Source organism: Syngnathoides biaculeatus, chromosome 3 (genome assembly GCF_019802595.1).
Source record: "Syngnathoides biaculeatus isolate LvHL_M chromosome 3, ASM1980259v1, whole genome shotgun sequence".
In the NCBI taxonomy this organism is placed as follows: domain Eukaryota; kingdom Metazoa; phylum Chordata; class Actinopteri; order Syngnathiformes; family Syngnathidae; genus Syngnathoides; species Syngnathoides biaculeatus.
This window is the reverse complement of record NC_084642.1, coordinates 9821080-9847893: the sequence shown is the minus strand read 5'-3', so window position 1 is coordinate 9847893 and position 26814 is coordinate 9821080. Positions and strand designations below refer to the sequence as shown.

Genomic DNA, 26814 nt, shown 5'->3' with positions numbered 1-26814 from the left:
TTGAACTTGTAGAACTTTCTCCCATCTACTGGCTGCATCTAAGGAGCTCAGCCACAGCGATCTCTGAGTTCTTAAGTGTAGCAGTCATATTTTGTAATCTTGACCTGATTTTAGCCGACCCACAATTCTGTCTCTGAGCTCTTCAGGCAGTCCCTTTGACTTCATGATTCTCATTTGCTTTGGCATGCACTGAAAGCTGTAAAGTCTTACATAGACAGGTGTGTGGCAACTCGCACGAGCTGCAGTTGGGGTGGGGGGGGGGGTGGTTGGGGGTTGGGGGAATGATGATGCTCCCAAACTGTTTTATGGTTAATGTTATATTGCCTCGTATATTTAAAATACAGAATTAGCTTTTTGTGCGCTGCATTGTCTGCGCTTTCATCCTGGATCAGGCTATGCCAAGTTGGAATTTAAAAATGACACACCATCTCATCCTGCAGATTCTACTTTGGCTGGCTTTAGACCAGACCTTTCCCACTCGGAAAAGAGAAATTCTCGTCCAATATAAAACACATTGATGGGCTGCGTAAGTACTGTAACATTTGCCATCATGACTGTTTGTCTTTAAGAGGGTGGGCGGGCGCGTGTAAGGTGAACTAGTAAAAAGAGAGTGTGACGGAGCAGCGGTCGTTGTTAGAGAAAGTTCCGTGTGCTGCCTAAAAGAAACTAGTGGCTTCTTTTTATTTTTTACAGTACGTATGTGAATTGTGCCATTGGATGTAACAACCAGTCATCCCTCACTCAATGAATCCCATTGCAAAATGCCACAAACTGAATAGCTGTATGTTATACTTTCAATTTGCATTGGATTATTATTTGTTTTTACGTGCAATGCAGAATATCTGCAAGAGATCTGCACAATTGCGTATGCGCGCAGTTTAGAGAGAACATTGGCTGATGTATTTGTTTTTTTTTTTTGGGATGCCGTCCCGCGATCGACCAAGACTGCCTCGCGATCGACGGATTGAGCACCTCCGGTGTAGAACCATCTTGAGGATGATCACAAGAAATGCACAGCACACAACCAAAAAAGAAAAATTGTGTCAGACCAATGGGTTTCAGTATTTGTCATATTTCCGTATCTCTTTGTTCATAAAAAAGGCAAACGTTTCAACAACTCAGAATCTTTTTGTCAATTTAGGGTGCTGTGTTTACATAAATGGAGGGACGGGGGAGGATTTCAGCAAATGCACTCTGGTTTCCTTCCACATCCTCACCACATGAGTGGTAGGTTGACTGAAGAGTCTAAATTGCACTTAGGTGTGAATATAAGTGCAAATGGTGGTTTATATGTGCCCAGCGATTGGCTGGCGACCAGATGAGGGTGTACCCCGCCTCCCACCTAAAGATGGGATAGGCTTTAGCACGCCCACGATTCTTGTGAGGATAAGCAGTTCAGAAAATGAATAGATTTTAGCAAATGGCTGCAATATAAGAAAAATTTAAGGGTGTCTGAATACTTTCCGCACCCACTGTACACTAGAAGTTGCATCATGTCCATTGAATTCAAGCAAAAAGTACCAAACATTTTTTAATTCTTTAGATTCAATTTAACTGTCATTACTGTATATTTTTACAAACTAAAATATACTCAAGCAATATTTTTCTTACTAATTTATTAACTTATATAACTAACTTTTTTTTTTTTGTATGTAGGCTGCAAAATGACATTTCCATCTATTTCAAAGGGGTGAGGGGTTTGGGATACAAGTGAGTTAAAAACTTGGTCACAGAACAGATTGAACTCTAATCTCAAGGCACCACTGTATTCGGGATTTTATCTCAGTATGGCTACTTCATACGGACGTTAAGAAGAACAAAACTGACCAAATATTTTCAGTTTAATTTATAACTACAAATAGACAGCATTTTCTTTTGTCACTTGAAAAAGCAAAGTATTGAGCCATATTGAATCTTCACTGCCTGCCCAAAGCGCACATCAGGTGCTTGCCCTTGAGATCATTTGACCTAATAAATGGTCAGTGTTCCACAGGTTCTGGACATTAGCAGAACCTCAGGTGGAACCGGGACTGCATTGAGCATTGTGTCCTTCTATGCCACGAGTAACAATGGGATCAGTCTCCACGCGCTTTTCGAGCCTGCACGGCCGACGGTCTTAACACAGGTCCAAGACAGACTTGTTGATCACTGGGTTGGTCCAGTCATTCCTGAGGTCGTCCAGGTGATTGTCAAAGTCGATCAAATATTCGTAGGACCTACCCTCGAGAAGAGCGGATGTGATCTTCTGTGCTTCACTCCAGTCCTCAAATGAGTCGCTGGAAACATTGACGAATTGGTCAAGCAATTGATAATGAGCAATTATTTCATTTGAACGCTCTGAGATAAGAGAAACTTACAGGTTGACATCTCTGCTTTTCCATCTGTTTTCGTGATGATCATAAATGAGCACAATGGGTTCGGAACAGCTCATTTTTAATCTGCTGCTGTCGACCTAAGAAAAAAAAACATCTATTGGATGTATAAAAAAAAAACATGCTACTCAAATGCCAGTTTTAGTCCCAGGACATAAAGGCCTGCTGTAAAATGTAAACAAAAATGTCTGGAAAAACATCCTAGAAGAGCTGAACTTTAATCGGGGTAGATCGGAGGCACTATAAAATGTGGCAGGTGTGTTCCGACTCTCGTTTAACATAATTTTGACTCTGATCATTTAAACCTGACCACAGTGTTCGCACCACACGACATTACCCAACTCAGTTTTAAAATAATACTGCACTGTGGGATTAAAAGGTCTAATCCAGAGGAAATTTATTTTACTTGTCTATCATGCAAATGTAGCAAAATTTTTTATTTTAAAAATATTTTTAAAATTCTCAACACAAGAGAAATGAAATAAATTAGCGGCAAATTGCGCATTTTCTTTGTAATCCGAATGCCTCCCATGTCCGTTTCAAACCGAGGCTCTGTTGAACCTGCTTCCGTGTGCCGTCACACCAAGACAGCACCAGTAAACAATGGCTTCCTACACAGACAATAATACACGTGAGTGGGATCTAGAGAAGATAGACAGCAATGATGAGGAAGTTTTTATGGAATGTGTAAATGCTACTGGCTTCTTGTGTGTGGATAAGAGATCACACAGGTTTCCGAAGCAATTGAAATCTGACTCTGTCAGCATTTGACGCATAACAGCCGTATGCAACACACTTCCCCATTATCATTGCTGGCTAAATGTTGTCGTGACGTGACGTCAAATTGCGGAGAGTACCGGAACTTGCCGAATCTAAGTGAACTAAATCTTGAGACTGACTTTGACGCTAATTTATTTAATTTCTGTTGTGTTGAGAATTTTTTTAAATAATTTTCTTTATGAAATTTTAGCTTCATTTGTATGATAGACAAATAAAATACATTTCCTCTGGATTAGACCTTTAAGCAAAAAAAAAAAAACATGCAGACCTGTAAAAGAAAATGCTATATGACAACAAATTGAGCAGTAACGAAGAAAAAAAAAAAGTCCAAATTCTGTTTTTACCATAACAATTGCGGCTTCACTGAAGCACTCAGAAATCCTTCCTGCCACTTTTTCAGCAACTTGGTTGGGTCTGCAAAGGATGAAAAGTGCCTGAGTTTCAACCGGTTATTAACAACAACACACAATATATTATAAAAACAGGGAGCGCTCATTACCTTGAATCCTTTGTGCGTTCATTGGCTTGATAGTATGCAGCGATGAAATAATTGTTTTCTTTACACCACGTGTCAATCTGGGAACACATGTATCAAGAGGTCAATTTACAAATATACAGGTACAACAAAACTGAAGATATAAACAATTGTCATCCCATGAAACATCAAATAGTACAAATTTCGACGTCGCACCCTGAGGGCATACAATTTGGGATTTGATCCCACTTGTGTGAAATATGCCTTAAAGTCACACAACATTTCAGAGTTCAAATAGCTTGTCAGCCAAGGATCAATGTTGCAAAATTTAGTATATTAATCCTACTTTTTCTGAATTGATAGTTTATGCACATCTGTCTCAGAGCTCCCAAGTTTGGGTCAGGTTTAAAAAAAAAAAAAGAAAGAACTGGATATAAACATTGACCCCCCCCCAAAAAAAAGACTCACCAATGTTAAGGCAACTTCGAGCATAGGTGCAAGAGCCAGTGTGCCGTGGAACAACGGCACGCAATCGACACACAAGACCGGGTCGTGGTGACTGTCTTTCTTTTTGTCCTTGACTTTTTCTGCAACCAGCAGCCCGTTGACTGCGTTGTGCGGATACTTGGCGGCGTGCAAGAGCATTTTACAGTAAGCCTGACTTGTCAGCTGGATAGGCATGATCCTAAAAAAAAAATCGGAGAGGCCTTCGTGCCACACGTCGTAAAAATACTTCTGAGAAGTTAGCTAATATCGCGTGTCATAGCAAGAGAAATGTAGCGTCAGTTGTCACGTTCAAACCGCAGCGTGTGCTTGAGGCTAAATTTCCATATGAGTAGTAGTAAATTTTGTATTTAGCCAGAATAAATGGATGTAGTTTATATAACGAGAGATTACTCCTTTGAAAATGTGAAGGTAGTAAACTTAATCTTACTTCCTTCGAGCACACTTGTGACTACTTCTGAACCGGCACGGCCGTAAACTAGAATGTTGGTGCCGCAAAGTGACAAGAGTCAGTCGCAAATAGCAAAGCACTTTATGACCGAGTAAGTACTTCCGGTCGATGCACTTCCTTTGAGACTATCGCTGGACGGCAGCAAGGAAAATACAGTAAGCGTCTTAGGCACATCTTTCTTATTTGTGGCTTCTTTACGGGAGTATTTCAACACGTTCCTTGTAATTATTGTCCATTCTCAGAGTCGACGCTCTAATCCCGCTGTTGTCATCACTTTTGACCGAATTAGTCAACAGCGCCCGGGTGACTTTGTCCGAGCTATGGGAGCTAGCTGTCGTTAGCATGTAGCAGCTAATTCAGTCAACGAGTAGACGTCCTGCATATCATATCTTGCGTCTTCTTGCGCTGCCCCACGCCTGAGCAATTTTTCCATGAGAGAACCGAGTCACGAATCTTCTCCTGCGTTGTAGGGCACTACCAAAAGCAGGACTGGCATTAGTGAATGAAGTGGGGCGCTTTGACCTTGCGTGTGCGGCTTATGCTAAAGTTAGCCGTGAAGCATAGCGAAGACCTCAATAATAGATGTCAGGCTTGGATTTGTTTTACTGACACCCCACTAATATTTAAGAGTACTTTGGTATTGAGTTGCTTTATTAAAAAAATGTAGAATATCCGCGAAATGCAACAACAAAATGCGATTGTCATTTTTTTCCCGTGTATAACAGGCGGCCCGTTTCATTTGAAAATTGCAAGAAAATAGGAAATGAAGTTTGAATAGTATTTTCTTTGTAACTAAAAGTCATCATATTGTAAGTGAATTGGTTTGCAAATGCATTATTTTTTCAAAGCGCATGTAATGATTACATTAAATCGCCAATGCACCTACTTTGAAGCCTTTTAAGTGTATGACCTGCACACACGCTTTGTCAAGAAATTCCAGACATGTTTATGCGTAACTGTGGCCTTTTAATGATGTGCATATCTTTTTCTCCTCCACAGAATGCTGGCAACCAGAGCCCTGAGTCTTGTTGGCAAACGTGCCATTTCCACATCTGTCTGCTTACGTGGCAGTCATGGTGATTATTACTTCTGATAATGTTTCATTTGTTTCTAGCCTGATCACATAGTTGCCCAAGTTTTCCGAAAACAAGGGAAAATAAACAGCTGATTGAACAAATGAAAATAATCCGTTCACCTCTCAATTGAACCGACAGCAGGTCACTCTGACTGAATGACTGAAAATCTTCACAGTCATAAAGGAAAGGCTATTTTTAACAAATGTGTTGGCATTGCTTGGTTAAGTGCCCGTAAGTTAAAAATAACTTCTACAATAATGCTAATTCTATTAGGATAATGTCATACCGTGGACTTGTTGAATAAGAAATCTAAGATTCTATTTCTCTTGGCATTTTAGATTTAAGTCACTGCCACTGAAATACTGTTTGTACAGGAAGTGCCCCAAAATAAGCGTCCTGACACCAACAACATTGGTGAACAAGGTTCCGCTACATAAACATGGAGCAACAAAATGAAAATGTTTTCTCTCAATCACATAAATTCTTCTTTACTTTAATTCACTCCTTAATTCAAATAAATAAATGACAAAATTAACTTGAGATAGGCTTTGATGCGAAAAGATGACACGCTGTGGCAACTCCTAACGGGACAAGCCGAAAGAAAAAGAAGATTATAACTGAGACTTATGGCAGCTATCCACTGCCTTAATTGGTGTGTTTTTGTTCCATGGTCTCGTCATGTGAAGAACATGCTGGAAGTTAAATAGAAAATTTCTTTAATGGAGTTTAAGGAGACTGATTTTTTTTTATTCAGCTTGGACCATTACTCGCAAAATTGGTTAAATTTTTTTCCACATTGATTTAAAAACTAGAGGCTGAAGAATGCCTCACTGGCAAGGGGTGAATAAAAGTGAATGAAAAGTGAACTTTTAGGATGGGCTCGCTCAATGATATTGATGGCTAAGTAAGTAATGGAGTGCTACCCTGGAGTTTAAAAATTACGAATACAAACTTTAACATTCTAAAATACATTCATGGTGATAAGTGCCTCATCTTATGGACACTTCTCTATTGTCGAGTATATTAACACCTTGATTGTGGTATACCCTAGTCATGCTGAATTTTACCCTGTCAGAATGGCAATTAATTTTGTATGCATTTATTAAACCACTATTGCATTAAAGTTGTCTGTGCGCTGATCCCGGCAGGTGTCGCTAAGGTGGAGAGCTACACTCTCCCCGCCTACTTTGACAGGCGGGAGAACCCCCTTCCAGATATCAGCTACGTGCAGAACCTGAGTGCTGAACAGCAGTCGCTCAAGGAGAAGGAGAAAGGCTCATGGGCCGCACTCTCCAATGACGAGAAGATAGCGTGTAAGATTTTCTTGACGATTTCTTGAACGGACACATTTGAAAACAGATATGTTTATAAATAACATTTCATTCTTTGTGTCCTCTGATATCATTTAAGTGTATCGCATCAGCTTCAAGCAGAGCTTTGCTGAAATGAACAAGGGATCATCTGAGTGGAAAACTGTGCTTGGGGGGGTGTTTTTCTTTTTTGGCTTCACTGGTCTGGTGGTGTTCTGGCAGAGGAAGTATGGTGAGTTGGGTAGATGTTTTCACGATAATTCTATGGATGTATTTTTTTTTTTTTTTTTTTATAGTTTGCATGAAAATAACACTACCAGTAATGACACATTTTTATGAGCATCTTTTTGCATCTTTTCAGTGTATGGCCCAGTTCCTTACACATTTGAGCATGAGTATAAGGAGAAAGAGCTGCAGAGGGTGCTGGACATGAGAATGAACCCCGTGGAGGGCTTCTCATCGCAATGGGACTACGAAAACAAGCAGTGGAAGAAGTAAAGTAACAAGCGGACCATGTCACACATTTGAAAATAAAAAGCAGACCAATTTAAAGATCAAAAACGCCTGCGATACTCTATCGATCAGCCATTCACTTTACCTCAGTGTGATCATTGTGGAAGACATCTCCCCCTTACATTCAGTGTATATTACAGAAATAAAATAAATGTCAAAGAATGTGAACCCGCTTTGTAGCTATCTGAAAATATCAGGGGAAAAGAATGTAGAACATTGAAGAGTATGAATGTATGTGTGGAAATTTTGAATGGATACAGTTTCAATGAAAGTCAATTCATATTTTGTGTGAACATGAACTGAGCTCATGACTAATTTCTGCGTCATGAACGTCATTCAAAATGCACTCATTTTGGCGTGAAAACCGGTTTTTGTTCAGGGTGCCAAGTTGTGTGAGGGACTTCCAGGGCAAACCAGCCCTAACTCGCCCTTCCACTCCCCCCAGATCTGAGGTTGTCGTCGCTCTGTCCGCGGTGGGCCAGTCGAGGTCGGCGGGGAGGTTTTGAAGGGGTTGGGCGGAGTCTGGGTCGGACAGGTAGGGGGTTTTAGGCGTCGGGTCAGCCCAAGCGTGGGGTCTCACCGGCTTAAATGTCTTAAATATCTGGAAACTGATTTCACGTGGCCATGAGCAACATCCATGGCAGGCATATCACAGGTGTGTGAGAATGTGAGGTCCATTCAATGACAGTGTGTAGATGGGTATGAATGTACTTTGGATATATATTTTTTAGTAATCATGATGAGTTGATTGCTAAAATACTTTTTTTTTTTTTTTTTTTAAATCAGAAAGTTCATTTGAACTAGCACAGTGCCATGACATGGAATTAATGTTATAATTGGGTTCTAATAATGGGCAGCACAGTACATGAGTCTAGCACCTGGTTTCAAATCCAGTTTCGCCTTTGTGGAGTTTGCATGTTCTCCCCGTGCATGTGTTGTGGGTTTTCTCCAGGTACTCCAGTTTCCTCCGACATCCCCAAAAGCTGTATGGTAGGTTAATTCCAGACTCAAATTGTCCATATGTGTGAATGGTTGGTGAACAGTTCGGGGTGTACCCGACCTCTCACCAAATAACTGAGATCGACCCCAGTGAGGATAAGCGGTACAGAAAATAGATGCTAGAGCTACAAGTAATGCAAAGTTATCTGTGTCCTTTTACCAATCATTTCCTGTCATACTTTTTGTTTTTGCACATTTGGTACCAAATTTTTTTTGTTTTAATTTGTGATTTAAAAAAGACCAAATAACGTTTTTCCTCGTGTTTGAGATTTTAGGGTGAAAGCTGCAGCTGGCCACTAGTGTGCACTAAATGGGTGGCAACAACGGGAAACTTAATTGCCAGTACTGTACTGCGATTGGTTGGCAACCAGTTCAGGGTACCCACCTCCTGAACCAAAGGTAGCTGAGATAGGCTCCAACAAATCCCATGACCCTTGTGAGCCTTCCAGATAAGCATCTCAAGGGTATTTTAAAAGCTCATCAGCAACGTTGGATTTTATTTTATTTTATGTAGTCTTCTTTTGGAATGGTGAACCGAGTTCAAAATTTAGAATTATGAACTATGAAATAAACCAGGTTATTTTTTGGAACGGCGACCTGAAGTTTGAACTAGTTTGCGTCGAAAGTAGACTTTACTAACACTGCTGAGTACATTTTTGTACTTATGTTTCCCACGTCCGTTATACCGTGCTTTGTAATGCAAAATAATTGTATGAATCCGCTAAATTGTACTAATCCACTAAAAAGAAATACTAATAATGTATATATATATATATTTTTTAGCTTTTTTTTCCATACAACGGCAATTCTATAACCGCATTAAAAAAAAATAAAACTTTTTAAAAAAACTCGACTAGATCGCCGTCTGATGTGACGTCACTTACCGGATGGACGAGTTGTTTCACGTCAAAATAATCCGGAAGACGACCATACATGTTGAGATTGGCTCTGCGCGCGACAAGATAGATATTCGTTTCTATTTTATTTTATCTGACAGAATTGGGCCGTCTGTCCTCAAATGTATGTGCTCTAAAGTTTAGCCCTGCCGCGTGTTTTGGAGCCGCACTCCGTGTTAAGAAACGTTGCCACTTTCAGAGTATAAACATAACACGACCAAGCCACCATGGGGAACGGAATGAATAAGGTACGTTAAATGTGTGTTTATGTTCTGGTGGTGTTCGTGAAGTGTTAAAGTGTCTTCCATTGCATGTCGAAAGTAGCCTAGGTTTTGGACAGTTAACGTTCGAGCTGAATGTTGACTTGGTGGGATGCATGCTAAGGACTGATATTTTGCCTTTAGTATACGTTAACGTTCGATTATGCAAAATAGTTGTAGCGTGTCAAGTCGTCAACAGTTTTCCTGAGAATTTTTACTGTCGGGTTAAGTAGGACTGGTTTCCTAGTCATATTGAAAAATATAAGATGCTGAGCAAAATCAATGTGTGTGAAATTATCTCATGTTTAAACGGTATAATAATTTGATAAAACAAGCGATTTATTTATGTTTAAGTTGATACACTTCATTCGAAGCAATGCATAAACTGACGGCCACTGTTTGGAATATGCTCAAACAAATGAACTTTGCTTCCACTCAATTTTGAAATCCTGATTCAGCAAAACATACTCCACACCCTGTATCATTCACCTGACCTCTGACCTTTGAATGATGACTAAAATGAGGATCAAATCAGTAACTTTGACATCGAGTACCTTCCTTTTTTTCCTTTTAGCTACAATTTGTGTTCATAGCATTTCTTCCAGTGCAATCCAGTTCATTTGTTAACTTGTCAAAAAAAATGTGTAATTTATTTTAAATTACGAATTACAGGGCTATCCTTTTGTTTATTTCAAAGGAGGTTAAATAATTCTGTCTGCAACACCAATACTACTTCACTACTGATTGGAATACCAGTATTAAGAGGGTGTTTTCATCTAATGACTCCTCTGAACAGACAATGGCTAGGTACTGTATACCGCCTGGCGGCTCTCCTTCATGCATTCCAAAACAATGATGCTGTATGTGGTTTGGGGTGTGCCCCCAACCTGGATCAGTGTTATTATTTTTTTCTCTCCATCTAAAACAATTCAGAACAGATTCTCACTCGTAAAACCGACCTGGCTGCAGACAGCAGAGTTAAAACATGGAATAATAAAAGCAAATATAAATACTGTAATAAGTCTCTCTCTGTGAGTGGGGCATTTAATGGTTGTCCTGAAGATTGGTGGTTGTGACTTCAGCAAAGATTAAACATCAATGTGTAAAGCCGAATGGTGGCTCAGGTCAAGGGTCTGTGTGTCCAGTGCTTGACCGTGATTTGTAGCCGATAGCAGGTAAAATTCTGGTAAAATTGACTGAAATGTCATCTTTGACCACATATGAGGACATTACAATACACTAACAACCATAAAACCAAAAGTATGCCTCAAATTCAATATCATATTCCTTATGTTGAAATGTTACATCTTAGAGTGGCTTACAATATTTAATATACTACTTGGTAAAAATGTGGTTTGATGAACACCACGGGCCTGCTGTGCTATTGCATTTTAAAGTTGGAATTTACCGTAATTCCCGGCCTATAAGCCGTGACTTTTTTCCACGCGCTTTCAACCCTGCGGTTTATGTGGTGATGCGGCTAATTCGGTGGAATGTATGTGCAGAGGAAGTGATTTTTACCGGTATGTTATTTTTAACCGACCCTGTTAGCGCTGTGCTAGTGTTAGCGCTGTGCTAGCATGTTGCTACTGTGTTACTGCCGTGTCTCACAGATTTTTACTGGTATGTTTTTTTTTAATCGGCCCTGTCAGGGCCGCGCTAGCGTGTTGCTGCTGTCTCAGTGATTTAGGTATGGGTTTTTTTTTTGTTGTTTTTTAACTGGCCCTGTTCGTGTTACCGTGTTGTTGCTATGTTAAAATAAGCTAAGGTTTTAAAACTTTGAAAACTCTTTCTGTGTACAGTCTTTCTTTGTAAATATCTTGCGTTTTCAATATTTCAATGTCAATTTCAACTTGCAGCTTTTACACAGGTGCGGCTTATGTATGTACCAAATGGTATTTCCTTTACAAATGTACTGGGTGAGGTTCATAACCAGGTGCGCTCTGTAGGCCGGAAATTACGGTAATTATTTTTGAAAGATTTTGAGGACCTGCTGTATCGGAGTCAAAGTGACACACTGTGCCTGGAATCCCTTCTGCGTCGGGATGACGCTCGAATGCTTCAGTGCTTCTGGCCTTGTATGTCCCGTGTGAATGTTGCCTTTCCCGTGCTTGGTTCTTAAGGTTTAAGCCTCAAATCCAATCAGGCTCAGCTCAAGACATTTGTTCCTTTTTAGAGGAATCTTTTGAAGCCTGACTCTCCTGCAGAGACTATAGGAAGAGTAAAACATGTCTGTGTCTTGTGCTTCACAGGTCGTAGACGGTCTTTACCTTGGGAATATAAGAGGTAAGATAGTCATGCTTGTCAATTATTGCAACACCATATTTTTATGTCTTTTTATTATTGTACTGCACACTTGTTACCTCCAAGATGAATGTAAATGGTGTTAACTTATACTAATGAACATATTTAGGGTTCATTTATTCTTTTATTGTTGCACTGTTTTTGCCCGTTAATACAACTTTTTCTCTGTTCCTAGGTTTAGCTTGGATTTAATGCAGACTGTGCTGCTCAATCAAATGTGTTTTCTTTTGAAAACCAAATAAAAAGCAGCAACGTAAAGCTGATCCTTATTGTGGCCTTTGTTTCTTCCTTTTGGGGATGCCTGTGAATATTCTCATTCATTCAGGGCATTTCATTCTCAGGGTACTGAATCCATCGCAAATAGACTGTTATGTCTTTTTAGGGAGTATATATCCATCCGTCTATTTTATTAGCTGCTTATCCGCACAAGGGTTGCGGGGAGTGCCGGAGGCTTTCCCAGCTATCAACGGGCAGGAGGCGGGGTACACCCTGAAGTGGTCGTCAGCCAATCGCAGGGCACATCGAGACAAACAGCCGCACTCACTATCACACCGAGGGACAAGTTAGAGTGTCCAATTAATGTTGCATGTTTTTGAGATGTGGGAGGAAACCGGAGTGCCCAGAGAAAGGGAGTTTTCAATTGAAAAAAAAAAAAAAATCCTTATTTATCCAATTTGTAAAATCAGGCATTACAACTCGAGGGTATATACGGAAACAGAAAATTTCTGTGAGTTGTGTATAAACTATGCAAAACATACACAAAAACAAAAGCAGCAAATCTTGATTCAACATGTCAACGGAATCAGAGGCCTTGCATTTGATGAAACAATAAATACTAATATGCATTGCTATTTAGGTGCACCCTTTTGTTGCAACCGTTTTAGAGTATGATGAAAAGAACGCAGAGTGGAAAGCGGGAAGTGGAGTGTTGTGACATGTTCCCCTCATATTTATCTATTTTTGAAATCTATTATATTTGACCTGGTTGAAGTAATCATCGCTGTTGTCAGTGTATTAAAAAAAAGTAGTATTTCAGGTTTTAAAGAGGTGGAGAAAGATTCCAAATTTGTGTGGGATTGCGTGTACTTTAATGGTGTTGCGTCCTCTTAAAGCATATAAATGTAAACATTTTATTTTGCCATCAGCAGGCATCCGTGGAAAACAGATATCTCTTTGTCCACACGCGAGAGCATTACAATATCTTAATAAATCGCTCCCTTTTTTTTTTTTCCACTTCATTTGTGAATCTCGCTCGTAACAACCTCCTTTTCAAAGCAACCACAAAACACGTAAGACCTGTACCGGGCTTTCCACGTCACTGCCCCAACACTGCGCAAAACTCTCTGCATTGACATCAGAGCCACCACTACGCTCTCCTCCCTCAAATCCAACGACTCACCTCTTCCACGTAGCCCACCCCAACTAACCTTCCCACTTCAGATCCACACGCCACCCTAGCTCATGCTCCTTGTACTTACCCTCCTGTTTACCTATTTCTTTTCGTATTGCCCTGAAAAAAGAAGTATTGTGTTGCTGTTGTTGTTCCTCAGTGTATGGGGTCTTTGGAGTGCTACAAAAAGTGCAAAATATCGACCAAGCGAAGTCTCATAACCCATAAATTGTGGTGCTCAAAGTCAAGGTCTACCACTTGAATGTGGTTGTTTTGGTCAGAATCTTGCTAAAAGATACTTTTTTCACAACGACACCAAAGTTTCCTATTAAGAATCAACCTTCAGTTTTGTAAATTCCGTGTTCATTTCTGTTTATTTGCATTAATTCCAATGGAAAGTATCAAACTTGAAAAATTCCAAGAATTTAGTCGATTCATTATGATTACTTTTTTTTTTAAATTTAGGTGAGTTAATGACTTTGTGAAGTGCTTTTCAACGTGTCGCGTTACTCTTTTTTTTCACATTGAATTGATATCCATGTGCTGCTCACGATATTGGCCACTTAAGATGACATTTAAAGTTCCCCAACTTTAGTCACTGTGCAGCAAATGAGTTACCCGCAGCTTACACTCAGCCAGCGTTGTCTCTCAGCTTTCAAATTCATTAACAATAGTAATTGAACTCTTTCCCCCCTTTGTCCTTGACCCAGATGCAGAAAACCAACAAAGCCTGTCACAGAATGGCATCACCCACATCCTCTCTGTGTACAACAATGCACGACCTGTATTTGAGGTAAGTGCAGCAGAAGTACTGTGACCTCCCAAACACCAGCAACCACATGCATTCATATCCCTTCTTCTGATGCAGTGATTGCCAAAAGTGTGCTATGGCTGCCACGAGGTGTGCAATGGCTCTCTCCAGTGGTTTCCGATTGAATTACTGCTCAAGTAGAATTCAATTGTACTCAATACATCGACATTTAATCATGAATAGCAAGTTTCTTTCGGCTTGTCGGTGCATTTTTTTATTAACTTTATTGGGCAGTACATTTGAATTGAATTATCAAGCACATTTTTTTTTCATTTTCCTAATTTTAAATGCAATGATGTTCAAACAGCATAGTATTACAGCATTATTAAATAGACTTTTGCGGAATAAAACCTTTGCGGTGTTTTTGGTGAATACTTTTGTCTTCTGCAGTACTCTTTTTATTGTTGATCATGGTTTTGTGTGTGTGTGTATATATAAAACTTTGTGTAAAAGGTTTTGAGAACCACTGTATGGGCCGTTTCGTTTAGTCTTTAATCATGTTATGCGTCTTGTTAGCCAGCAGGGGACAGTGATGAGCTGTAATTGATGCGAGAGTCATGAAGCTAGTGTAATTGTGTAAGTGGACTGACTGTAAATACTTGGAAATTATGTTTTGTGAAGATCAATTCGATATTCATTTAATACATCCCATTATTATATGCATCCAAGTTTCTTTAATAAATACAATTGTCCCATTTTAATTTTGTCACTGATTGACTGAAATGTAATAGTGATGTAGCGCTTGCTGTATTGCATCATACTGAGGGCTGCTTTTAATATTTTGTTTATCTTTGTGAAGATGAATTCGATATTCATTTAATACATCCCATTATTAGATGCATCACTGTTTCCTTTATAAACACAGTTGTTCCATTTTGATTCTGTCATTGACCGTCAGATATGTAATAGTGATGTAGCGCTAGCTGTATTGCATCCTACTGAAGGCTGCTTTTAATATTTTGGTTATCTGTGTAAAGGCAAAATTCTTTTTACACCTTTTGTACCGTGTCTCATTAGGTTGTACAGATGTACCTATTAAAGTGGTGGATGTACCTAACAATTTAAAATACTAATAGACAGCAACAATATTATCTCACCAAACACAGACCTGAATTATTTTTATATTAATTTTTATCTAACCTTTTATTTGTCCATAAAAGGCCATTGAGAACAGATTCACATGTGCAACACCCAAGTGGCAGCACTTGCTAATGTTTTCACCCTAAAAGAAAATTTAATGCTGTTTCATCAATTCTTCAACCCTTTTACAAAAAAAAAATAATAATAACTAACCAACCCAAAAATAACAACAACGTAAATTCATCAAAACCGAAGTAGGCTACGCTGACCTATGTTAGGATCTCCTCCATTATTCTTTATGTATTAAAAAGGTTCATTCTGTAGGACGGAAAGTTGAGGAATTACATTTTCAGTATGACATCAAAGTATATGTAATTTCCCCTCAGCAGAGGCCTTTTATTATGGTATCTGTCTACGTAATTATCACCTTGAGGCCCGTTTACTGTTACATTGAGGAACGAACATGCTTCCGAAACAGCAACACGCGGTATTTGTTTTATAATGACCTGTTCTGCTCTATTTGCATAGTTGTTCATGTATGTTTTGCAGGACAAGACCTACCTCTGTATTCATGCAGCGGATGCCTCCAGCCAAAATCTGTGAGTATAAAATACATACGCAGGAAGGTTTGAACCTCCTGACATTTTCCTCATAGTTAAGATTACCCTGACATTTGAAAGCTGTGAATCACGCGAAAAGGTTATATTATTGTCAACAAATGATTCTGATTGTTAGCCTAATCTGATCATTTATGAGAGTGGGGAAGTGGTCCTTCTGTAATTATGTACTGTTGGTAATGATGTATGGTATATACAGTATATTTCTTTATTTCTTTATGAACGTTGCAGAAAGTGCTTGATGGGGTAATTCCATGTGTCATGTTCGTGGTGTTGAAAGCATCATGAGCTGGCCCTCCACCCTTGCAATCGTCCCATGAGTCACAGTGTATATATTAATCTCCATGAAGCTTCTGTTCATGCAACTCTGGCTTGACTCATTTGAGAGCAAATATGCAGCACTGCCACGAAACCCGTTCCAAAAGTGCCCATCACATTTTTGATCGGAGTACAGAAAAATCTGCCTTTCGGGACCTCTGGTGACCACCTAACTGTCAGTTTGTGAGGGAGGGTTTCATTCTTCTGAAAAGCACACTGGTGTGCACCATCTATATTCTTTAGAAAATCTAGAATGATAAAACAGTAAAAGGAAATCGGTAAAATCAACAAACAAATCTTGCATGACATAAAAGAAATCTCGTTATAGTAATTTTGGCTTTTGTTGCTCAGTATGCTTCCTTGCTTTAGCAAAAACAGATGTTACTTCATCAAGCATAATTCTTGTACCTACACATAACTTATGCTTGCGCCATGAAAATGCAGCAGATCCTCAGTCCACCTGCTGGCTGTCATGTCAGACTTCTGATATATTTTTAGTTCAAGCCGTAATGGGATGTAGGCATGTCGAGCTAGCTAACCACATGTCACAATAGCGCTCGATAACTTCTGATTCAAACAAAGGCATGAATAATCATTTTAAGAAATGCTCTACAATGGAAAAAAAAAAAATCCCACAATTTGTGGAAAGTCCTGGCGAAAGACCAGAAGATGCAAAGGAAGGACCAAGTGCATTTTATTTTCCAATGTTTGTTGGGCGAGCAGTGGTGCAGCTGTGGAACGTTGGCCTCACAGTTCTGAGGTCCAGGGTTCCATCCCGTCCCCCGTGTGGAGTTTGCATGTTCTCCCCGTGCCTGCATGGCTTTTCTCCGGGCACTCCTGTTTCCTCCCACATCCCCAAAACATTTATTAATTGGAGACTCTAAATTGCCCCTAGGTGTGATTGTGAGTGTAACTGTTGTCTGTCTCCATGTGCCCTGCGATTGGCTTGCAACCAGTTCAGGGTGTACCCCACCTCCTGGCCAATGACAGCTGGGATTGGCTACAGTACTCCTGCAACACTTTTGTGGATAAGCGGCTCAGAAATAGGATGGATGTTTGTATGAGTGTATAATCTGTAGCTGTCATGGCAAGGTATTCTAATACTGTACATTTGCTCATACTGCATACTAAACGTTTGTCTTATGGCCAAAGGGTACAATGTTTGTTTATATGTGTCCTGTCAGCTGAGCTCGGCTGCAGCTCAGCCTAATGAGGATAAGCGCTTTAAAAATTGGATGATTGGGTGGACGGTTTGGGTGTTTAATTAGATTTCCTGAAGGGGACTGAAAGTTTTTATGCTTCAGCGATTGACTGTATGTAGATAAGAAATGGAGCTTTTGTTGCGTGGATGGATGTTGCGGAATGGCCCGGAGAGGTTTGACCTCCAGTGTTGCAATCATGCACCTTCCCTTAGGCAGCACAGGAAGGAAACCTCAATGACATCTGGCTGTTGCCTTTGACCACCCAGCGCTTTAATGATCCCCACTCTGTCACAATCTCCACTCTGACTGATGCGAGTGGCGAGGCCAACTGCCGCCCCGCCGCGCTGGTCACCGGCAAGCCCCCCCCCAATTGCATGAGGTCCTCGGGGTTCATGTAGTAGTTGGAGTGCCACATTAAGGTCTTCTAACAATAACAATAATAATAATAATAATGTGGTGTGGATGTCAAAACAGCCCTGATTGCAGATCCTTTTTCTACCAATATTACTCTTATAGCGACATGAATATTATTATGTGTCGCTCCTTACAAAATAGGGCTATCACCGACATTTGGTTACATCAATGTGGATGCACTAAGGTACTTCAAAAAAGTTTGGTCAAGTTGTTATTAAATATTATGCTTTGTCATTATACACTCCATTTGTTTCCATCAGTTTATTTTTTTATTTTTATTTTTTTTACCTTCTAATTAAATCCAACATTCGTGAGGAACTTCACTTTCACTATCAGTCACTTCCCCAGTTCCCAAGTTTGACTGATTGAGAATTGTTAGATCTTTTCCTGGAATTTGTGTCTTTAGAGTTTAGTTGAATGAGTGACTAAAATGAGTTTTATTTTTTCATCACGCTTCGGGGGTTACACCGATTTGCCGTGTAATTAACAGGTTGCAAAAGTTTTAGTTTTCCTTGTTTCTCATTGTTTTTGAAACGTAGCATGAAAAAACATTTTACATTTGGGTTGAGGCTACCTTAAATACTAAAGCTTTAGTGATGATTTTTTTTTTTATAACAATCTAAGTTTATGAACCCATTATTTTGAGCCATGCATGTTGACCTAAATTTTTTAGTTTACTATTTACTACTATCACTATATCTTTATATTATTATGCTGCACATCTGCCTCACAGTCCTGGGTTCAAATCTGGGCTCGCCAGTTTGGTGTTTGCAAGTTCTCCCCATGTCTGTGTGGGCTCCAGTTTCCTCCCACTTCCCCAAAACGTGTGTGGTCGGTTAATTGAGGACTCAAAATTGCATATAGGTGTGAATGTAAATGATTGTTTCTATGTGCCCTGTGATTGGCTGATGACCAGTCCAGGGTGTACCCCGCCTCTCACCCAGCACACCCGTGAATCTAGGCAGGATAGGCAGATGGAAAATAGGTGACTGAATGAATGTTGTGCTGTTATCCGTTGCATGAGATTGCAAATAGTTAGTGCTTTAATGGAATTTAAAAAAAAATCCCAATTTGGTGCACAGTTTTAAAAAAATGCATCAACAAAAATGACACTATGCATTGTAAATCCTTTTTTTTTCCCTCTTATTTCAATTCACCAGTATCGTGAGAACTCGAGCTTTTTTCCATTTTTCATCAGATTCAGCTAGTTTAAACCTAAAGATGCTTGTCACAAGGTGAATTTCTGCGAATTGAACAAGATGAGCGGAAGCCTCAGTGCTGGGAAGACAACAAATTGCTGAGGAGACAAGTTCTGAAGTGGACTTTGGGTCTCAGGAAGAAGTGCTGTCCTAGTGTGTCTATTTTAGCCGGCGACTGTTACTTTGTCTGCTGTTGGGTAACCAGCAGCTGGTCCCGGGAGTCTGCTATATCAGCCTTCTACTTCTTGATTATGTGAAACGCTATCAGTGTTTCCCAACTGTCTGCGAGGTGGAGTCAGTCATCTGCAATTATTGTTTGCGGGCCTCCTCTTACATTCATAATTTTTCCATATCATTTGAGACGTTGCTTTGTTTTTGTTCACAAAATTCAGAATGAACTAAACCAGTGAGGTTTTGTGTTCTTTTCACATGTAGAAATGAACTAAGGACTCGTACTTCCCTTGTTTGATGTCTGCACTGCGGTCTCCCACACGGTCTCTGTTGGAGCAGCATTTCTACGCTCAAATTAGCATTTTCATTTATTAAAACATGATTATCTTCAAGATTAAGAGTTTAATTCCATTTGAGTACTTCGTGTATTTTGCTGGCATCATATCCCAATTTTGCAATCTCAATACAAGTATGGGCCTCTTCCTTGTAGTTTCAATTCAAGATGCTATTTCTCAATTCCTTTCTTTTCATCTATTTTTAGCTAGACAATATTGTATGTTAGGGATTGCGACCTGTACATTGAAGGTAGCTTCTTGATCTGATTTTATGTCTTGATTTATATTTCACAGGTCGCAACATTTTAAGGAATGCATTCGCTTCATCCATGAGTGTCGCCTGAATGGTGGAGCGTGTCTTGTTCACTGGTAGGCGATCAGTCATATTTGCTTCTTCATCTAAGCATAGACTGCACAATCAAATGACATCAAACACAAAAACAAATTGGCCATTACCAATATAATAACGTCGCATTGAGTGAGTCAGAAAAGCCTGATGCAATGTAGATATACGCCACTGAAATATCTACTGCCCAGGGATGAGAATTTTCCACAGATTCGCGGAATTTTCTGATTTTTTTTTTTTTTTTTTTTCAGCTGAAAATGTCATTTTTGTGAAACGTGTAAATCCGTTGAGAAAATTTGGGATTACCGCATGACGCGGGGCGAGTTTATAATAACGACAACATTCCGATTTCCGGCGGCATTTTGGCAGTATTTCATTGGTATTTTCACTCTGGTGTGAACATTTCATAGAGAAGCATTCTGTTTACTACGGCATAGTTATAACTTATAGACCTAGGTACGCATATGTTGTCGAGCGGTCTGCATGTTTGCCAGTATGGCGAAGGTCTTGGAGTGAAAAGATGAGGATCGTGCCAGGGAAATTGATAAAAACCACGCGGTAAAAAACTGTTTCAGATGGGCATGGCTTGAAAAAAGTGCAACCACGCAGATAGGAACGAAAACTGTATCAACACGTCTAACCGAACAGATACAAAAAGTGGACGTTCCCGCAAAGTGCTGTGCACTCTGTGTTCCGAAAGGTAAATTGGATGTCAATTTCTCAAATATTATATAATTGGCAACTATTAATATGATTAGGCCAAATTTAGCACTGGCCCTGTAGATCACACATTTTATTGCTCACTTTTAGATTTCATGATCTCTCTCTCTCTCTCTCTCTCTCGCTCATATAAAAAAAAATATATATATATACAAATGACTTATTTCTGAAGTATAACTTGTAAGTGCAGTAGCCTATTTGATATAAATTTCACTCAATCTACATTTTTCTGATTTTCTGTCTGACGTTTGGCAAAATTATTTTGGTTGTTTGGACTCGCATTTTAAGTTTTCAAAATGTTACGAATGCCCTGTATTTACACTGTTAAAAGTAACCGGAGGGCACCATTTAACAGTGTTTTTCCAAATTGGTCATTCTCATCCCTAACATCCATAAATTAAAGGAACCAGTCAAAAGTCACGGTATCACTCTTGTATGGGATCTCATCTGATACAAACGCACCTAATGTTGTGACTGGTCAGACACTGAGACACTGTGCTCGCCGTGCAGCCTTGCCGGTGTGTCGCGCAGCACTACAATGGTGGTGGCCTACCTGATGACGGTCACCCACTACAGCTGGGAGGAGTGTCTCACCGCTGTCAAAGCGGTCCGCTCCTTTGTCGGGCCCAACTGTGGCTTCCAGGAGCAGCTGCAGGAGTACCAGACAACGCAAGTCTCAGAGGTATACACACAAGTTTGCCATTAACAACGATAAATATTGTAATGACAAATACATATAACATTATTCACTTCAATGGGTTCCAAACGAAAGGTAGGTGTATATAGAGTGACTAAAAAAAACAATAGTTGGGGGGGGGGGGGGGTCCGTCTTCCTCCATCTTCCCAATCAACCGAGCAGCTGAGCCGTGAGCTCGCTCCCCGAGCCCCTGACTTAGGTGCCGCTCACGCCTGTGTATGGAAATATTCCTCCGTCTTCCCGATCAACTGATACTGCTATTTCTTAATCAGCTGAGGATAAATCCGAGAAATCAGCGCTGGGCATACGTTGCGTCCCATGTAATTGAGCCTTTGTTGCGGCACGGTACACGTCACATCCGCGCACGTAGGTCATGTGACTCGCGAAAATGGCAGCGCCCCTGAAAACTCGTTAATGTCGATCTTCTCAAAACACTATTAAATGAAAAAGGATTTAACATCACATTGTCAAAATAAAGTACACATTACATGACCTATTGGATCCATTGTTATTGCAAACCAGCGGATTTCCCCTTTAAGTATATCTGTACAATGTACTAACATTCAGTAATTGTACTTTTATAAAGACCAAAAAAAAAAAAACAGTCCAGAGTTTCTGCAGGTTCATGTAAGATAGACGCTGGTTTGAATTTATTTTAATATGGCTCTGCACATTCATCTGCAACATGTGCTGCATTTACAGCCATACTGACCACGACCAAGCCACTCCGCAGAGAACAGGAACCACTGGGGGGGTTGCTTGGATTGCATTAGCTTGGTACTGCTCATCACGTGTCGCGCATCACAGTCAGCATCTTGCAACATGATTGCATGCATTTGATTTCGAGGATTTGAGAGGAAATCGCTTTAGTTCTGTGATAGTGATAACCGCAATGAATACATGATGTACGTTTTTGTGTATTTCTTAGACCAGTGATTCTCAAGTGTGGTAAATGGGCTCCTTCTAGTGGTACTGGAGTCACTGGCTAAGTACAATTCAGTGATATTCAACTTATATGTAGAATACAGTTTAATAGCATTAAGTGCAGTTTATTTTCCGACTAGCAAATTATTCATTTTCAGACTGGTTAATTTTACAGTAGCTTACAATAATCTTGAGTAAAGCCGTGAATAAAATAGCTCATATTTTTTTCAGATTTTGTGATGATGGGTTGATTACCCACATTCCTGAACCGTGCATCAAACTGGCTAACCTCACTTCTAAAAAAAAGCACCAGCGTACTGGAAATACACTAAGTCGCCAGCCGTCTGTAATAGGATCACACTTTTATGTAATCAAAATATAATCTCGGTATAAAAAAAACCAAATATTAAAGTAAATAATACTTCACTCTCTTGATACCATTCTTATACTGGGTGTCATTATTGTTACATTTATTTATATCGTTTATCATTTCACTATATGTGATATGAGCAGCGCTTCTCAAATACTGGGGGTCCGTGGGGGGTCGCGTCACAATGCTAGGGTAGTGTGTGACACCCTGCAGAACATGATTAATGACATTAATAAATTTATTCTTTATTGTAAATTGATCCATACCCTTTTGTACATCAGTGTTGAAAATGATTACATTACATTATCCTTTATATACTACAGTATGTTGTATAAGGGGTACTGGGGAGGGGCTTTTTTTTTTCTTCTTCCTGGGGGGGTCACAACAGAAAACAATTAAGAAGCACTCAACTAGAGGATGGTTAAAGTCCATTTGCTACATTGAAAAAAGAAAATCAATTATATTGTAGGATATCCATAAAGATAAGACGGATTCTTCCTGTTAACTCCCACATTATTAGATGAGTCACGTCGGCCGCTATATGTAATAAAATTTTATGTTGCTAGAGCCATAATAACCAAGGTTCTTGAAATGGAAATGTGAAAATAAAGCCTCGGCAAATCACTTGCGCCAATAAACCAGGTATGGAGTAGTTGACCCAGATGTTTGTCCCTAATTTTATATATACCAAGAAGAGAACATGTTTTTACTTTCAGTGTGCTCTGATTGAAACTTATTAGTTGAACCTATTGGTGTAAGCCTTTGATTTTGTTCATATTTGTAAATTGTTTTTTTTTTATAAAGAAAATAACATTTTAATCTGTCAAATTATTGCTGTCATTCAATGTTTAATTTCATTACATACTGTAGTTAATTATCATACATGCGGTAAAGGAAGTTAACTGCTGCAAATAAAAAGTAAAATCAAATAAAAGCTCACCCTTGTGATGGTTTGTGATGGAGGCGCAGTGTTTGGGGAAGTGAAATTTTTAACTGTCATACAAGGTTAACACGTCAACCACTGTACAGTTTTAGAAAACTTCAAAACAATTTGTGTACACGGCAATAGCTCTAATAACGTGATGAAATTGCGGTGGTAGCATTTACTGCATCACGCATTGGTGCCGACTCTTTTCACATTAAGGTTAAACACAGATGGCGGACCTTTTTTATTCTTTTATAATTGATTTAGACTTTGTGTAGCTTTAGTCATTTTATCCACTATTGCTGCTACTAGACGGCTGCAACTCCGTTTGTAGTTATGGTTCTGATCTTGAAGCAAATTGGCCTCCACCGTGTGGAAGCTCGGCTCATGGCCCACTTCGTTAGCCCCGGACGCCGAAGCCAGGCTAAAGGCCTCCGCCGCCACAGAAGCTTGGCTAAAGGCCTCCCCGGACGCCGAAGCTCAGCTCGTGCCCCGCTGCCGGAGCTCGCTCGTCAAAGGGGGCCTTTGTTTACGCACTTATTTCGCGCGTAGGCCTCCGAGTAGTCATTCTGCCCAAAGAACCATTTGAATATTCAATATTAATTACAACCGCATGTTCAAGTCTGTATGTAAGTATTCCTCCATCTCCCCGCTCAACCAATACTGCTATTTCTTCATCAGATGAGGATAAATCCGAGAAATCAGTGCTGGGCATAATGGTGTCTCATGTAATCCAGCGTTTGGAACGGCACAGTACACGTGACAGACGCCCACGTAGATCATGTGACTTCCAAAAATCGCAGCGCCCCTGAAAATTTGTAATTGTTGATAAAAATCTTCTCAAAACACGATTAAATGAGGATTTAACGTCACATTGTCAAAATTGGGTACATATTACATGACCTTTTGGATACACTGTTAATGCAAGCACTGGATTTCCCCTTTAAAGTTAGCACTAAATTACTAGCTAGGTAAGTCATTAGCCTGTTAGCATATCTGCCCAAGCTATTTTCAACTCTCCTGTCACAATATTAGTAAAAAAAAAAAAATAATAATAATTTTTTTTCTTTGTCCATGTGGTTTCTGAGTTATCATGGTCGAATCTACACAAATAAAACTATTTGTCCAATTAGTTCCTCCCTTCAACAAAACTTTAAAAACGATTTGGGCAATTATGCTATTTGGTCAATGAAATTAACTCACGACTTCTTAGTCTAACCAATAGACAGGTTTTCAATTACCGGTAGCGACACATAAGATGGCGGACAACTGAATCCTGGGACTGTGGTGACGTCATCGGAAATCTATGTATAATCATAATAATCTATTAGCAATAGCGTCGGACTGGACATGGTTTAATTTAACCATCTACCCACAGTACCGGGCGTGGCTGCAGTCCAGTTTCCAAGCCAGTCCGTTTAACGACCAGGAGCAGGTGGGCGCCCTGCTGACCCAGTACACGGAGCAACAGGAGAACCAGAGACAAGCCGGAGACGAGCGGTGGCTAAAACAGGACGCGGACGTGTGCTCCCTTCCCTCCAACCTGGGTCAACCCGAAGGCAGCAGCTGAAACGCGAGGCTCGGCACCAAATCAGCCCGCCAAATACATAATTTATACTTCATGCTAACCTCTCCGGTAGATGGGTTGACTTTGATGCGGGCTATGCATACCTCACTCCTAGTACCTCCTTGTTTCATTCACTGAGCCCGTCGCTGCTCAGAACGCCTTACTCTGAAAGCCTCAGCACCTTAGCCATGATTACATCACTCGTGCTTCCACGTGAACTTCTCGACCTGTTGCAATACGCTCAGCAGCCTTAAACATTTGTGATTTGCGTCAGATTACTCGGACGTCCGTCCACCGGTTTTTGGTAGATGACTGCTTTACTGATTTCGTGCGGGTGAATCTATCCTCAAAGAAATTGGAGGTAATACTGAAGGTTGAAAAATAAATGGGTTATTTGGGCAAGGCTATTTTAACTGTACAGTGTCCAGTTTTAAAGAAGGATCTCGTGACGTCCCAACACTATCATCTTTCTGTTGTTTTTAATGAAGCGCTGATTTATCTCTTTAGTTTTTATAGATTGTTGTCTGCCTTGTGAGTTTATTGGTACAGTGTCCCAAGTGTTTTAATTGCACATTTCTGTTTTTGTGTTTTATAATAAACTGCAATCACTGATAAAATGATAGTAAAGATTACTGTGTGGATTAAAATTGAATGGTACTTGTTTGACATTATTTTTTACTACTAATGATATATCTACATTATTACATGAGGTATAAATGCCAGTATATCCATCCATCCATTTTCTTTTGCCGCTTATCCTCATGAGGGTCGCGGGGAGTGCCGGAGCCTATCCCAGCGTTCAACGGGCAGGAGGCGGGGCACGAGCCAGACAAAATGGCGGACGGGGGACGGGCATTGTAGAATCGAAACATCTTAGGTCAAGGCTGTCTTAACCCGAGGATTCCCTGTATACTCAAACCCTGCATCCTGCAAAAAAATATACATCAAATTTAATATTTTTACCTTTTATCTCCCAATTTCACCCTGAAAATTTTGAACTTATTTCAATTTTTCATCCTTTTTTATGCAAGTGCCACAACGTTTGTGCATTCTCAGGCTGTTGTGCGGCAAATTTGATGAGTCGGTTAAAACACACTAGAGCACATACTGATAAATCCATCCATCCATCCATCCATTTTCTTTGCCGCTTATCCAAACGAGGGTCGCGGGGAATGCCGGAGCCTATCCCAGCTGTCAACAGGCAGGAGGCGGGGTACACCCTGAACTGGTCGCCAGCCAATCGCAGGGCACATCGAGACAGACGACAGCCGCACTCACAATCACACCTAGGGGCAATTTAGAGCGCTTGTTTTTTGGGATGTGGGAGGATACCAAATGCCCGGAGAAAACCCACGCAGGCACAGGGAGAACATGCAAACTCCACACAGGTGGGTCTGAGATTGAATCCGGGACCTCAGAACTGTGAGGCCAACGCTTTACCAGCTGATCCACCGTGCCGCCAGATGCTGGTATATTTCAAACCCAGACGATGATCTATGAGTTTTAGGCCACATGTCTGCAGAGGTCCTGTGACAAGACTTGTGACAGGACAGCACACCTGCTCGCAATGCTCTGAGCACCGGACAGTTCCTGGCCAGAGAAGTACATCAACATCTACAGATCACCCTCTCCACTCACCTCATGTGGCTCCTCTGTGTGAATGTTATCATCGTTCCCAGTGTTGATGTGGACGGCATCATCATGGAAGTGGTGACAGAGCTGCCAAACATCCCAGAAGAATCCTTCCAGGAATGCATCAAGGAGTGACAGAGAAATCTGGCTAATACT

The 26814-nt window shown here is 40.2% G+C and overlaps 3 protein-coding genes across 4 annotated transcripts; 2 read left to right on the top strand and 1 right to left on the bottom strand.

Annotated features, from left to right (window-relative positions):
- Window positions 1-1826: 1826 nt before the first annotated feature.
- emc8 (ER membrane protein complex subunit 8) lies at window positions 1827-4618 on the bottom strand. The gene is made up of 6 exons (XM_061814187.1): window positions 4562-4618; window positions 4096-4312; window positions 3652-3728; window positions 3497-3566; window positions 2358-2452; window positions 1827-2276 (listed from the first exon to the last, which is right to left on the bottom strand). Exons 2-6 carry the CDS (start codon window positions 4306-4308, stop codon window positions 2117-2119), a joined length of 615 nt encoding a protein of 204 aa, XP_061670171.1. The 5' UTR covers window positions 4309-4312; window positions 4562-4618; the 3' UTR covers window positions 1827-2116.
- Window positions 4619-4661: 43 nt separating this feature from the next.
- On the top strand, window positions 4662-7649 carry LOC133497919 (cytochrome c oxidase subunit 4 isoform 1, mitochondrial). Of its 2 annotated transcripts, none has more exons than XM_061814188.1 (5): window positions 4662-4737; window positions 5582-5658; window positions 6807-6971; window positions 7069-7200; window positions 7330-7649. In XM_061814188.1, exons 2-5 carry the CDS (start codon window positions 5583-5585, stop codon window positions 7464-7466), a joined length of 510 nt encoding a protein of 169 aa, XP_061670172.1. In that variant the 5' UTR covers window positions 4662-4737; window position 5582; the 3' UTR covers window positions 7467-7649. The 2 variants fall into 2 exon arrangements, with proteins under 2 accessions (XP_061670172.1, XP_061670173.1); XM_061814189.1 differs by lacking the exon at window positions 4662-4737 and adding an exon at window positions 4785-4803.
- A 1677-nt stretch (window positions 7650-9326) lies between these two features.
- dusp22a (dual specificity phosphatase 22a) lies at window positions 9327-25651 on the top strand. Its single transcript, XM_061814186.1, has 7 exons — window positions 9327-9624; window positions 11889-11922; window positions 14041-14123; window positions 15771-15820; window positions 19772-19846; window positions 21054-21225; window positions 24838-25651. Exons 1-7 carry the CDS (start codon window positions 9604-9606, stop codon window positions 25027-25029), a joined length of 627 nt encoding a protein of 208 aa, XP_061670170.1. The 5' UTR covers window positions 9327-9603; the 3' UTR covers window positions 25030-25651.
- Window positions 25652-26814: the final 1163 nt, after the last annotated feature.

Bases quoted from the DNA above. Each gene is read 5' to 3' on its own strand.
- LOC133497919 (XM_061814188.1), top strand. From the start codon at position 5,583: ATGCTGGCAACCAGAGCCCTGAGTCTTGTTGGCAAACGTGCCATTTCC. The intron at 5,659-6,806 runs GTGATTATTACT...TGATCCCGGCAG, and splicing joins CTGCTTACGTGGCAGTCATG to GTGTCGCTAAGGTGGAGAGC. The intron at 7,201-7,329 runs GTGAGTTGGGTA...GCATCTTTTCAG, and splicing joins GTTCTGGCAGAGGAAGTATG to TGTATGGCCCAGTTCCTTAC.
- dusp22a (XM_061814186.1), top strand. From the start codon at position 9,604: ATGGGGAACGGAATGAATAAG. The intron at 14,124-15,770 runs GTAAGTGCAGCA...TATGTTTTGCAG, and splicing joins ATGCACGACCTGTATTTGAG to GACAAGACCTACCTCTGTAT. The intron at 15,821-19,771 runs GTGAGTATAAAA...TATATTTCACAG, and splicing joins GATGCCTCCAGCCAAAATCT to GTCGCAACATTTTAAGGAAT.
- emc8 (XM_061814187.1), bottom strand. From the start codon at position 4,308: ATGCCTATCCAGCTGACAAGTCAGGCTTACTGTAAAATGCTCTTGCAC. The intron at 3,729-4,095 runs GTGAGTCTTTTT...ATGTGTTCCCAG, and splicing joins TCGAAGTTGCCTTAACATTG to ATTGACACGTGGTGTAAAGA. The intron at 2,277-2,357 runs GTAAGTTTCTCT...CAATGTTTCCAG, and splicing joins AAAAGCAGAGATGTCAACCT to CGACTCATTTGAGGACTGGA.